The sequence below is a fragment of the Pongo abelii genome, chromosome 3 (genome assembly GCF_028885655.2).
Source record: "Pongo abelii isolate AG06213 chromosome 3, NHGRI_mPonAbe1-v2.0_pri, whole genome shotgun sequence".
Classification (NCBI taxonomy): domain Eukaryota; kingdom Metazoa; phylum Chordata; class Mammalia; order Primates; family Hominidae; genus Pongo; species Pongo abelii.
In genome coordinates this window covers 149,574,631-149,588,274 of record NC_071988.2, presented here as the reverse complement: position 1 = coordinate 149,588,274, position 13,644 = coordinate 149,574,631, and the positions used below count along the sequence as shown (strand labels likewise).

Below are 13,644 nucleotides of genomic sequence, written 5' to 3'. Positions count from 1 at the left end.
AACACGTGACACAGCTGGAGCCCAGTGTGCATGCAAGCTTTTGGCAGGTTTTGAACAAGACAGAACAAAGACTAGATTTAGAAAGATCACTGTAGTTAGGGTGTGGAGGAGAAATGGTTAAGACAAAGATTAATAAGAGAAAAGACTAGAGACAGAGAAAGCAATCAGGAATCCATTTTAGTACACTCTAAAAGGCAGACAAAAAGTAAAATAGGTTGGTGGTACTAGGGAGACAGATAAATGGAAAGTATTTTCCAATTCAGCTATCTTCACCAATGTAACAGCAAAATTGGACATTTATACTTGAGATTTGAAAAGTTAAATTTTATAATTAATTTGTGTTAAATCTAATATCTGAGATACAACTGTGGAGTAGTACAACCAATAAATCATACAAAAAATTAACATCATTACTTTGTAATTGGAGTAAGAGTTTGGAATCTGTTTCTGCTTCCTACTTTTACTAAAACTAATTCTACACCTAAAGTGAATTTTTAAAATAACCAGGTTCTCTAGATCTTACAAACATAAACATAATTAAATGTAAGCAGAAATAAAAAGGCTTACGTGTCCTCCCATGGATATTCCAGTCATTCCTAAAGGGCCGTAACCTTCCCTCTCTAGCCAGTGCAAGAGAGCTGCAGATTCTAAAACAAGAGCTCCTCCCATCACAAAAAGGTCAGACACATTTTTTAAGCTGGACCTTCTACCCTCACAAAACAAAATAGAAAATGATTATTTTATGTATTTACATGCTAATATATGCAAATTTACAACAGGCTGCCAGACTTCATGTATTTCTTCTAAAGGACCAGATAGTTAAGTAAAACAATGTAATAAATTGGAATTAGGGCCAGGCCTGGTGGCTCACGCCTGTAATCCCAGCACTTTGGGAGGCTGAGGCAGGGGGATCGCTTGAGGTCAGGAGTTCAAGACAAGCCTGGGAAACATGGTGAAACCTTGTCTTTACTAAAAATACAAAAATTAGCAGGGCATTGTGGCGCATGCCTGTGATCTCAGCTACGTGGAAAACTGAGGCATGAAAATCGCTTGAACCTGGGAGGCAGAGGCTGCAGTGAGCTGAGACTGCACCACTGTACTCCAGCCTGGGCAACAGAATGAGACCCTGTCTCAAAAAAAACAAAAAAAAAAATGGAATTACACAGCTGCCAACATTGAATTACATATCAAATCACCTAAAACTTAACAAAAAAAAGTGTTCCTGTTCTATAGCACATAATCTTTACTGAAATTATTATAATAGAATTTAAAGCATAACTTTTTATTTTTCTTTGAGACGGAGTCTTGCTCTGTTGCCCAGGCTAGAGTTGCAGTGGCATGATCTTGGCTTACTGCCACCCCCACCTCCAGGGTTCAAGCAATTCTCCTGTCTCAGCCTCCTGAGTAGGCAGGATTACAGGCATGCACCACCACGCCTGGCTAATTTTTGTATTTTTAGCAGAGACAGGGTTTCACCATGTTGGCCAGACTGGTCTTGAACTCCTGAGCTCAAGTGATCTGCCTGCCTTAGCCTCCCAAAGTGCTGGGATTACAGGCGTGAGCCACCACGCCCAGCCTTAAAGCATAACTTTTTAAAAAGGCAATATAAATAAAGAGTTTAACCAAACACTAGGCCCAGGTATTACTGAAATCTCAAATATGTTGCTTATTTTCACAAAATACATAATTTATGAATATAATAAAATATAAAACAAATACGTTTTTATAAATACACGTTTTAAATAAAGACCAATTCAACTAGAATTTCATTTTTAGAAGCTAGTTTTACACAGAAGTATATTTCCTTATAAAAAGTATTTAAGCTGGGCGCAGTGGCTCACGCCTGTAATCCCAATACTTTGGGAGGCTGAGGTGGGCAGATCATGAGGTCAGGAGTTCGAGACCAGCCTGACCAACAGGATAAAACCCTGTCTCTACTAAAAATACAAAAATTAGCTGGGCGTGGTGGCACGCGCCTGTAATCTCAGCTACTCAGGAGGCTGAGGCAGGAGAATCGCTTGAGCCCGGGAGGTGGAGGTTGCAGTGAGCCAGAGATTGTGCCACTGCACTCCAGCCTGGGTGACAGAGTGAGGCTCCATCTCAAAAATAAAAAAGTATTTAACTATATCTTTTTGGGTCCTAGAACCATCCATATATACTGATCAAAATAAATATATATTATTACTAAAATGACCAAATTAGAATCTACTTTTCAAAATGTAACTTGTATTAAGACACACATAACTGGTTACTGAATGAAACCTTGCCAAAGTGTACAAAAATTCATTTTACCAATGATTATCATATGCCTACACATAATATGTGCAAAGAACTAGGTGCCAGAAGGAATGCCAAGTGTGAAAAACAAAATCTTGGCTCCCAAAGAGCTTACTTCCACTATCCTACCAAGTCCTCTCAGAGCTGTAAGTCCAGAAGGGAGGGTTTCTTTTTATGGAAACTATGCTATCCTTCGTCCAAACAGATCATAGTCATGCTTCATCAGAAAAAAAAAAATTATCTTTGTTTCCTATCCTCAAGTCATTTTTCTATTTATGATTACACAATTTCCCCAACTTTTTCTTTTAGCCTTGTATGGGAGCCTTGAATTCTCAGGTCCCCCAATTTGCTCTTTTAGTAGAAGTTACTGATATGAAATTCTGGGACAGTAGTTATTTATAATGGTAGACTCGGTCTCAAATTGTTTCAGCACTTTTGATGAAAACAGACTTAAGATGGCTTTTTAAAAAGAGAGAGCAACAGAGGGAGAAGTATCTGTGATTTAAATTGCAAACCATTTCTTTTTTCTTTTTTTTGAGACAGTCTCACTCTCATTGCCCAGGCTGGAGTGAAGTGGCTTGATCATGGCTCACAACAGTCTCGACTTGCCAGGCTCAGGTGATTCTCCCACCTCAGCCTCCTGAGTAGCTGGGACTACAGGTGTGCACCATCATGTCTGGCTAATTTTTTTTTTTTTTTTTAGATGGAGTTTTGCACTTGTCACTCAAGCTGGAGTGCAATGGGGCGATCTTGGCTCACTGCAACCTCTGCCTCCTGGGTTCAAGCGATTCTCCTGCCTCAGCATCCAGAGTAGTTGGGATTACAGGTGCCCACCACCATGCCTAGCTAATTTCTGTATTTTTAGTAGAGACAGGGTTTTACCCTGTTGGCCAGGCTGGTCTCGAACTCCTGACCTCAGGTGATCCACCTGCCTCGGCCTCCCAAGTGCTGGGATTACAGGCGTGAGCCACTGCACCTGGCCATTTTTTTTCAGGGGCGGGAGGTATATTTTGTAGAGACAGGATTTTGCCATGTTGCACAGGCTGGTCTTGAACTCCTGGACTCATGCAATCTGCCCATCTCAGCCTTCCAAAGTGCTGGGATTACAGGTATAAGCCACTGCACCCAGTCAGTAAGCCATTTCTTATGATGAATTATCACAGAAAAATCAAACAAATACATAGGGCCATTATTATATTTCTTGACTTGAGTATACAGTATGTGATAGAATATTTTATAAACATTATAATTCTCACAACACTTCTACATGGAAGAAATTACATAGTATTCCCATTTTATGAATGAGGTAATTAGTAAACAACATGTTACAATTCCAACCTATGTCTGTATGACTCCAAAGTCAGTCTTTCTATTAAATCCAGGCTACCTCTCACTAGACCTCAATAAACTCCTCTTGGTTTTTAACCAATTTATGGATAAGGTAAAAATTACATACCTAATTCTGAATTCTGGGCTTGGTTCCAAAGTGGAAATTCTTCAGCCGGGCGCGGTGGCTGCTGCCTGTAATCCCAGCACTTTGGGGGGCTGAGGCGGGAGGATCACCTGAGGTTGGGAGTTCGAGACCAGCCTGACCAACATGGAGAAACCCTGTCTCTACTAAAAATACAAAATTAGCCAGGCATAGTGGCACATGCCTGTAATCCCAGCTACTCGGGAGGTTGAGGCAGGAGAATTGCTTGAACCCAGGAGGCGGAGGTTGCAGAGAGCAGAGATCCCGCCATTGCACTCCAGCCTGGGCAACAAGAGCGAAACTCCATCTCAAAAAAAAAAAAAAAAAAAAAAGTGGAAATTCTTCAACTACTTAGCTTGGCCTGTAATTTTTCACAAGGTTTCACAAAGTTCATTATAAACTATCAAGGTTCATCCTTCATAGTATACCGGTTTGCCTCCACCCCATCCTACTTTTATCTATACCTCTTTCATGCTATGACCACATAGAACATGGGACTTACAAATCTACATCTCCAGCACTTTCCAACTGCCTACTTGATTTCTCCACTTGCAGGTTTAACAGAAATTACAAATTTGACACATCCAAGTCAGAACTTTTTTTTTTTTTTGAGACAGAGTCTCGCTCTGTCGCCCGGGCTGGAGTGCAGTGGCGCAATCTCGGCTCACTGCAAGCTCCGCCTCCCGGGTTCACGCCATTCTCCTGCCTCAGCCTCCTGAGTAGCTGGGACTACAGGTGCCCACCACCATGCCCGGCTTTTGTTGTATCTTTAGTAGAGATGGGGTTTCAGCATGTTAGCCAGGATGATCTCTATCTCCTGACCTTGTGATCTGCCTGCCTCAGACTCCCAAAGTGCTGGGATTACAGGCGTGAGCCACCGCGCCCGGCCCAGAACTTCTGATTTCCCTCCCACACCATCCAATTCATACACAAGTCCTATCATTTAAACTTAACTATATCTTGAACTCAGGAAAACTTCTCTCCATTTCCACTACTACCTAGTTAAACTAAAGTGACTACTCTTTCCTGTATCATTGCAATAGCTTCCTATTTGTTTTCTCTGCTGCTGCTCTTGCCCCAGTAAACCAAAGTAGCCAAAGTAGGTTTTAAAAAATATAAATCAGGCCACTCATCTGCTTAAAGTCCTTCCCATTGCACTTTCAGATCATTCACATTCAAAGCATGATGGCTTTTCACCATCGGGTCCTTGTCTTTTTTTTTTTTTTTGGGGGGACAGAGTCTTGCTCTGTCGTCTAGGCTGGATGCAGCAGCATGGTATCGGCTCACTGCAACCTCCGCCTTCTGGGTTCAAGTGATTCTCCTGCCTCGGCCTCCCCAGTAGCTGGGACTACAGGTGCATACCACCACGCCTGGCTAATTTTTGTATTTTTAGTAGATACAGGGTTTTACCATGTTGGTCAGGCTGGTCTCGAATTACTGACACCAAGTGATCCACCCACCTTGGCCTCCCAAAGTGCTGGGATTACATGTGTGAGCCACTGCACCCGGCCCTTGCCTATCTTTCTGACCTCATCTTGTACTACTCTCCCCTCCTGATGCTTACATTGGGCTTTTCATTTACTTTTCCTTCTCTGTGGCTGATCTTCTTCCAAGTCTTCATGCAGGTGGCTCCTTCTCATTATATCATGTTCTCATATATAATACTGTTACTACACCGCACCCCATATTACTCTTTATACAATTGCCCTGCTTTACTTCATTCACTGGGCATTGATAAATATCTGAAATCACCTTATTTATTGTTATCTATCTCCCACACTAGAATATGAACTTTATGAGAAAATGTTGTCTTATTGTTGCAGTATTCCCAGTATCTAGGGTCAAATATTTATTGACCGAATCAAACCAAACACAATATAGATTATGGAAATGCCTTGGAGTTTATCATTTTAAAAGACTGAAAAGAGAAAGTTTATCTTCAGATTTTCTATACTATGCATTGTAAGAATAAAGTGTCTAATTACACAAAGTAAATGTACCTTAAAAAGGAAAAGGTAGGCTGGGCACGGTGGCTCACGCCTATAATCCCAGCACTTTGGGAGGCCAAGGTAGGTGGATCACTTGAGGTCAGGAGTTCGAGACCAGCCTGACCAACATGGTGAAAGCCCATCTCTACTAAACATACAAAAATTAGCCAGGTGTGGTGGTGCATGCCTGTAATTCCAGCTACTTGGGAGGCTGAGGCAGGAGAATCACTTGAACCCAGGAGGCAGAGGTTCCACTGAGCTGAGATTGCACCAGTGCACTCCAGCCTGGGCGACAGAATGACTCCATCTCAAAAAAAAAAAAAAAAAAAAAAAAAAAGAAAGGGTTTTATCATTTCTTTATTTACAGTTTCACAACTAAACTATATATTAAGTCTACCTGTTAAAATTTTTTATTGTATTTCCTTAACAGACATTAAAATGCAAAAATCTTAAAAATAAAAATTAAAGTCAGTATTCATACTACAGTTTTACAACAGAACTCCCCCCCCATAATATTTAGGTATTTAATTTAGAAATGGTTAACTGAAGGCAACCAAAATTTTAATACTGCTGGATACTGGGTAAAAAGACTGCAAAAACGAAGGTGATATATACTTACACTTGGTCCTTGGGTTTCCTGCAGCCATTTAAGAATGTGGGTCAAAGAGAAAGTTTTAAAATAATTAAATAATTTTGTCTGAGAGTACATTAAATAGTTAAATTTTACACAATTTAATACTGAAATAACTCCATTCTAATTATCTTAAGTAGGCTGTTTAGAAGTTCTTAAGTTTTCAACTTAATTATTTTCCTTTTTTAAAAAAAAAACCAGCTTTACTGATATAATCATATATCACATAGGCCGGGCGCAGTGGCCAAGCCTGTAATCCCAGCACTTTGGGAGGCCGAGGCGGGCGGATCACGAGGTCAAGATATCGAGACCATCCTGGCTAACACGGTGAAACCCCATCTTTACTAAAAATACAAAAAATTAGCCGGGTGAGGTGGCGGGCGCCTGTAGTGCCAGCTACACGGGAGGCTGAGGCAGGAGAATGGCATGAACCCTGGGGCGCGGAGCCTGCAGTGAGCCGAGATGGCACCACTGCACTCCAGCCTGGGCGACAGCAAGACTCCGTCTCAAAAAAAAAAAAAAAAAAAAAAAAATCATATATCACATAATTCAGCCAATAAAGTATATCTATTAATGTTTTCAGTAAATTAACAGGGTTGTACAACCTTCAATTTAAATTTAAAATGAAGTTTATTGATTTTTTAATTTCATTTATAAAATTTTTATTATAGAAAATCCAAAAAGTACAAAAAAGCAGATTAAAGAACAACTACTTTATCTACAGACAACCATATTAACATTTTGGTGTATTTCTCTTTATGCACGGTTTTTTTTTTTTTTGAGGCACAGTCTTGCTCTGTCGCCCGGGCTGGAGTGCAGGCGGCTCACTGCAACTTCTGCCTCTTGGGTTCAAGTGATTCTCCCGCCTCAGCCTCCCAAGTAGCTGGGATTACAGGCACACGCCACCACGCCTGGCTAATTTTTGTATTTTTAGTAGAGATAGGGGTTTTGCCATGTTGGCCAGGGTGGTCTCGAACCCCTGACCTCAGGTGATCCTCCTGCCTCGGCCTCCCAAAGTGTTGGGATTACAGGGCGTGAGCCACTGTGCCAGGCCAATGCACAGTTTTTGCTTTGGATTTTTAGGTTTTTTTGCATACCTGTGCCACACCATAGAGTTTTATATCCTATTTTCTTTTCATTTTTTTTTTTGACACAGAGTTTCACTCTTTTTGCCCAGGCTGGAATGCAATGGTGTGATCTTGGCTCACTGCAACCTGTCTCCTGGGTTCAAGTGATTCTCCTGCCTCAGCCTCCTGAGTAGTTGGGATTATAGGCATACGCCAGCATGCCAGGCTAATTTTATATTTTTAGCAGAGACGGGGTTTCACCATGTTGGCCAGGCTGGTCTCGAACTCCTGACCTCAGATCATCTGCCCACCTTGGCCTCCCAAAGTCCTGGGATTACAGGCGTGAGCCACTGCACCTGGCCTATATCCTATATTCACATCAGAAATACTGGTCATACATTATTGTAAACTTTTTAATAATAACAGTTAAAACTTACTGAATGCTTATTATTTATCAGGCACTGTTCTAGACAGTATAATCATTTAATAATCTCAATAACCTAAGAGATTATTCCCATTTATCAATGAGAAAATTGAGGTACTAAAAGGTTATGTAACATGTCCAAGGGCACAAAGGTGGTAAGTGGTAGAGAAATAAATATAACACAGATAGAGAAATAAATGTAATACAACCAATTGCATAAAATTCCAATATTATGAACCACAGTTTATATAACTATTTCTATTTTAGACATTTAGCTATTTCTAATGCTTTACTAACATGTTTACTAAAGCTATACAAACATGTTTTTGTTATTTAATTTTTTCTTAGTTTTCATCCTTAGAATAAATTTCCCAGAATCAAAATCATTTTGTCAAGGGATGTGATGTTTCAAAGCTCCTGATACATATGGTAAAATATGTTTTCTCAAACGGTTGAACTAATTTTCAGTCATTAGTAACAAGAGTGCCCATTTCAAAGCAGCCTCACCAGTACTGTTTTTTTTTTAAATATTTGATCATTGTTGTTTTAACTCTACATTTATTACCAGCAACGTTGAACATTTCTTTATATCTGTGAATCAGTTTCATTTCTTCTTCTGTGAATAGTCTGACGTCATCTTGAAAATTAAGTTAAGAACTGTCTAAACCTCAACTGATACTGTAAATGCATTTAAAACATGAGTGTTTCCTTAATAGCAAACATTTGACTTACTAATATTAAAATCTAGCATAAGTCTCCCAAGAAATGGAAGTACAATTTCTTTACTGCACAATAGAAGTACAATCCTTATGTTAATTTTTAAAAGGCATGAAATAGTCTTTCACTCCTTTTGATTCTTGCTCCTTAAGTATTTTCTGAACTGATGACTAAATTTAACTGGTTTAGAAAACTTGGTTACTATCATTCCTTTTGATGACTAAATATATCAATAAATAAACAAGGCAAAAGATTTCTTAGATATCATAAAAGGATATAATAAGGGTTTTCTAACAATAAAGAAGCCATTCGGGCTTCTTTAATCATAGGACGGGCCATTAGTGTTCGTCGCCTCCAGTAATGCTAAGGAAAGAAAAGAACACATACTCAAAAGAATATAGTAGCCACATCTGTTAAGGAGAATATGTTAACAAATTATCTAGAGATTAAGGCATTATAATAAAGTCTTACATGATCTCCTGTTCCAGCAAGATGAATGCATACAGGTCTATATTTGCTGTTCCATTCTTTAGGCACAATAAATTGGAACCTATTTTTAAAAGCACAGACTTATCAATAAAATTCTCTTTAAAGGACTTTCAATAAAAACTTTCAATTCTTAAAAATTTTACATTTAAATTATCTGAGAGAAAAGATCAATCGAAATTTTAACATTCAAATTGTAATTACCTAAATTAAGTTGCCCAAACGCTACAAAGATATTGTAAATCTGCTGTTAGGATATTAAAATATTCAATACAACACAAACACAGAATTTATTGTCCCTATTCTTTACCTTGTTCAATATCATAACTTAATAAATACATAAAGAAATTTTCTTATCTTGTAGAGACACCACCATATATGAGTAAGTCTTAAAAGAAGTAACTATTGGCCAGGCGCGGTGGCTCACGCCTGCAATCCCAGCACTTTGGGAGGCCAAGCTGGGTGGATCACCTGAGGTCAGGAGTTCGAGACCAGCCTAATCAACATGGAGAAACCCCGTTGCTACTAAAAATATAAATAAAATTAGCCAGGCATGGTGGCACATGCCTGTAATTCCAGCCTCAGGAGGCTGAGGCAGGAGAAGCACTTAAACCTGGGAGGCAGAGGTTGCAGTGAGCCGAGATCGTGCCACTGCCCTCTAGCCTGGGTGACAGAGCGAGACTCCGTCTCAAAAAAAAAAAAAAAAAAAAAAAAAGGAACGGAGTCTCACTCTGTTGCCCAGGCTAGAGGGCAGTGGCACGATTTCGGCTCACTGCAACCACCGTCTCCCGGGTTCAAGCGCTTCTCCTGCCTCAGCCTCCTGAGTAGCTAGGACTACAGGCCCACACCACTGCGCCTGGTTAATTTTTGTATTTTTAGTAGAGATGGCGTTTCACCACGTTGACCAGACTGGTGTCTAACTCCTGACCTTGTGATCTGCCCGCCTCAGCCTCCCAAAGTGCTGGGATTACAGGTGTGAGCCACCATGCCTAGCCAAAAGAAACAACTCTTTAGATATAGCTCCGACTTTTTCTCTTTGCAAAAGAAATGCTTGGCTGTACAAGCTGTTGATATATCAATAAGATAGTTTATGTTGTCTTTTTTTTAAACTTTTAGTATATGATAGAATCTGATTCATTAAAATGTTGATACTTACAAGTAAAGTCAATCCATGCCAGAAAACAAAAAACACAAACGCACATAGTTTTCTCTATTTGTCTATTTTTTTTTTTTTTTTTTTTGGAGACAGGGTCTTGCTGTTGCCCAGGATGGAGTGCCGTGGCATGATCATAGCTCACTGCAACCTTAACTTCCTGGGCTCAAGTGATCCTCCCACTTCAGCCTCCCAAGTAGCTGGGATTACAGATATCTGCTACCAAGCCCAGCTAATTTTTCATTTTTTTTAGACATGGGGTCTCAATATGTTGCCCAGGCTGGTCTCAAACTCCTAGACTCAAGTGATCCTCCCGCCTTAGCTTCCCAAAGTGCTGGGATTACAGGCATGAGCCATTGCACCTGGCCTTTGTTTTTTTCTTATTGTAGTATTTTGGTCCTCATTTAATGTTTTACGTTTTTTCTTTTAACCTATATGACTTCTCTTTTTTTTACTCTGGTGGAATACACATTTTAACTATTTTTTTTTTTTTTAGAGACAAGGTCTCACTTTAGCCCAAGGTGGAGTGCGGTGACACAATTACGGCTCACTGCAGCCCTGACCTGCTGGGCTCAAACAATCCTCCCACCTCAGCCTCCCAAGCAGCTAGGACTACAGGCATGTGCTATCACGCCTGGCTAATTTCTTTATTTCTTTTTTCTTTGAGAGATGGAGTTTTGCTCTTGTTGCCCAGGCTGGAGTGCAATGGCACGATCTCGGCTCACTGCAACTTCCACCTCCCAGGTTCAGGTGATTCTCCTGCCTCAGCCTCCCAAGTAGATGGGATTACAGGCATGTGCCACCACGCCCGGCTAATTTTGTATTTTAAGTAGAGATGCAGCTTCTCCATGTTAGTCAGGCTGCTCTTGAACAACTAATTTCTTTTAATTTTCTGAAGAGACAGAGTCTTCTTATGTTGCCCCGAATGGACTTGAACTCCTGGTTGAAGTGATCCTCCTGCCATGGCCTCCCGAATAACTGTGATTATGGACATGAGTCACCACACCTGTCCGTTTTAATCATTTTTAAGTGTATGATTCAGTGGCATTAAGTACAGTAACACTGTTGTGCAACTATCACTACCATCTATCTTCAAAACATTTTCATCTTCCCAAACTGATTTCTCATTTTAATTTCCTTAGCAGTTCATATTTTAGAACTACTATCATAGTAAAAGACTGTACTCTGTCCGCTGAAGGTTTGACCTGAGGTGACTGGATTCTTAGGCAACATAAAACCTCAATTCTGAGCTGAAAACTTTGCATGGACAGAAGGGGTAATATCACCCCTTATCCACTGTCAATAAATTGCTGAATAGAACAAAGACAAATAAATTTAGAATGGTTTAAGAATTATTTCTGTGTTGTGCTCATGGAAACTCTTAATTTTCAATCTCATAATGAGAACTGCCACTGTTAACTAACATCTTTGCTTCATTTTGCGTTCTCAGCATTGTCCAGTTTCCTGATATTTTAAAGATTTTGGGGAAATGAAAACACTTAAGAATTTTTTCAGTAGAAAGCTGGACATCTCTGTTATTATTTGTACTTTCCTTTTGTTCCATAGCAATGCATGTAGTGACTTCATTATTGGATAATGGCTTTAATAGGAATTTTTTATTGGAGTATTAACTAACTACCCACCTAATTAATTTCAGTAATCAGTCTCTCTGCTCAAATTCGACTATCTTCTAACAGTCTTCCCCAGTGTCCCATGATGAATGGGTACAGGCCATGTGACTCCTCTGCCACAGCTGACTGGGCCAAGCATAAGCCAAACTAGGGCAATGAGATTTGCTCTTTTGGTATTATGGAATTGGGACAGACTATAGTTAGATTCTGTTGAGCTTTTGGATATGAAAGCCCTGTGGGGCTGTGGTAGCTATGTTTTGTTAGCTGTATGAGAAATAAGGAGGCCAGACTGCCCATGACATAGACATAGGGCATAAAACAGAGACAAGAGACTGTGCAACAGGGAAGAAGATGAGATAAGGGAAGTATCCCCTTGGATCTTGATGGCTTCCCATTTCCCGCTTCTAAAATCTCATGAGGTAGAAAATGCACACAGGAGGTCAGCCTCAGTGGCTCATGTCTATAATCCTAGTGCTTTGGGAGGCCAAGGCAGGAGGATCTCTTGAGGCTAAGAGTTCAAGACCCTATCTCTGCAAAACTAAAAATAAAAAATATTAGCTGGATGTGCTGGAACGTTCCTGTAGTCCTAGCTACTCAGGAGGCCAATGCAAGAGGATCACTGGAGCCCAGAAATTTAAGGCTGCAGTGAGCTGTGATCAGGCCACTGTACTCCACCCTAGGTGACAGAGTGAGACCCTGTCTCTTAAAAAAAAAAAAAAGAAAGAAAGAAAAATGCATAAAGTTGATTTGCTTTTCATACCTTTACTGGCATGAAGGCAATAGCAACAGCATTTAAAGGAATAATAAACTAGATGACCTCTATAGGCCTTTCTCAATTCCAGCTACCTATGAATCTAAGTAATAGGAAATCAGCTGATGATAGCACAAATAGGGCAGGAAACAACAAACAGACTTTATACCAAAGTTTCAACATGTTTTGGATATGTATAATTTTTTTTTGAGACAGAGTCTCACTGGTTGCAAAAGCCGGAGTGCGGTGGTGTGATCACAGCTCACTGCAACCTCCGCCTCCCAGGTTCAAGTGATTCTCCTGCCTCATCCTCCCAAGTAGCTGGGATTACAGGTGTGTGCCACCATGCCCAGCTAATTTTTTGTATTTTTAGTAGCAACAGGTTTCGCCATGTTGGCCAGGCTGGTCTTGAACCCCTGACCTCAGGTGGATCCACCTGCCTTGGCCTCCCAAAGTGCTGGGATTACAGGTGTGAGCCACTGCGCCTGGCCTCATGTATAATTTTTGTTTTGTTTTGTTTTGTTTTTTGAGACGGAGTCTCACTCTGTCGCCCAGGCTGGAGTGTAATGGCGCAATCTCAGCTCACTGCAACCTCCACCTCCCGGGCTCAAGCGATTCTCCTGCCTCAGCCTCTCAAGTAGCTGGGATTACAGGCACGTACCACCACAACCAGCTAATTTTTGTATTTTTAGTAAAGACGAGGTTTCGCCATGTTGCCCAGGCTGGTCTCGAACTCCTGACCTCAGGTGATCCACCCGCCTTGGCCTCCCAAAGTGCTGGGATTACAGGCGTGAACCACTGTGCCCGGCTCTCACGTGTAATTTTTAACAAGGAGCTAAACATAAATTTACTGAATAAACCTTATTACTAAGATGAGTTTAAAGTTTTTCAGTTGAAGAGCTAGAACAATATTTGAGAACAGACATAGGAGATGGCTGCAGCAGAGGCAGAAGTTATTTATTTATTTTTTTTTGAGATGGAGTCTTGCCCTGTTGCCCAGGCTGGAGTGCAGTGGCATGATCCTGGCTCACTGCAACCTCTGCTTCCC

At 40.5% G+C, this 13,644-nt stretch overlaps 1 protein-coding gene across 5 annotated transcripts in view; it reads right to left on the bottom strand.

Annotated features, from left to right (window-relative positions):
• The window catches only part of ABHD18 (abhydrolase domain containing 18), a 74,086-nt gene that overhangs the window by 19,904 nt on the left and 40,538 nt on the right, over positions 1-13,644 (bottom strand). For 2 of the 5 annotated variants that reach the window (NM_001159805.1, XM_054553436.2), the window contains 4 exon segments: positions 568-706; positions 6,356-6,383; positions 8,854-8,938; positions 9,047-9,125. In NM_001159805.1, coding sequence (NP_001153277.1) covers positions 568-706; positions 6,356-6,383; positions 8,854-8,914 — 228 coding nt within the window. In that variant the 5' untranslated portion in view covers positions 8,915-8,938; positions 9,047-9,125. 5 annotated transcript variants of the gene reach the window in all.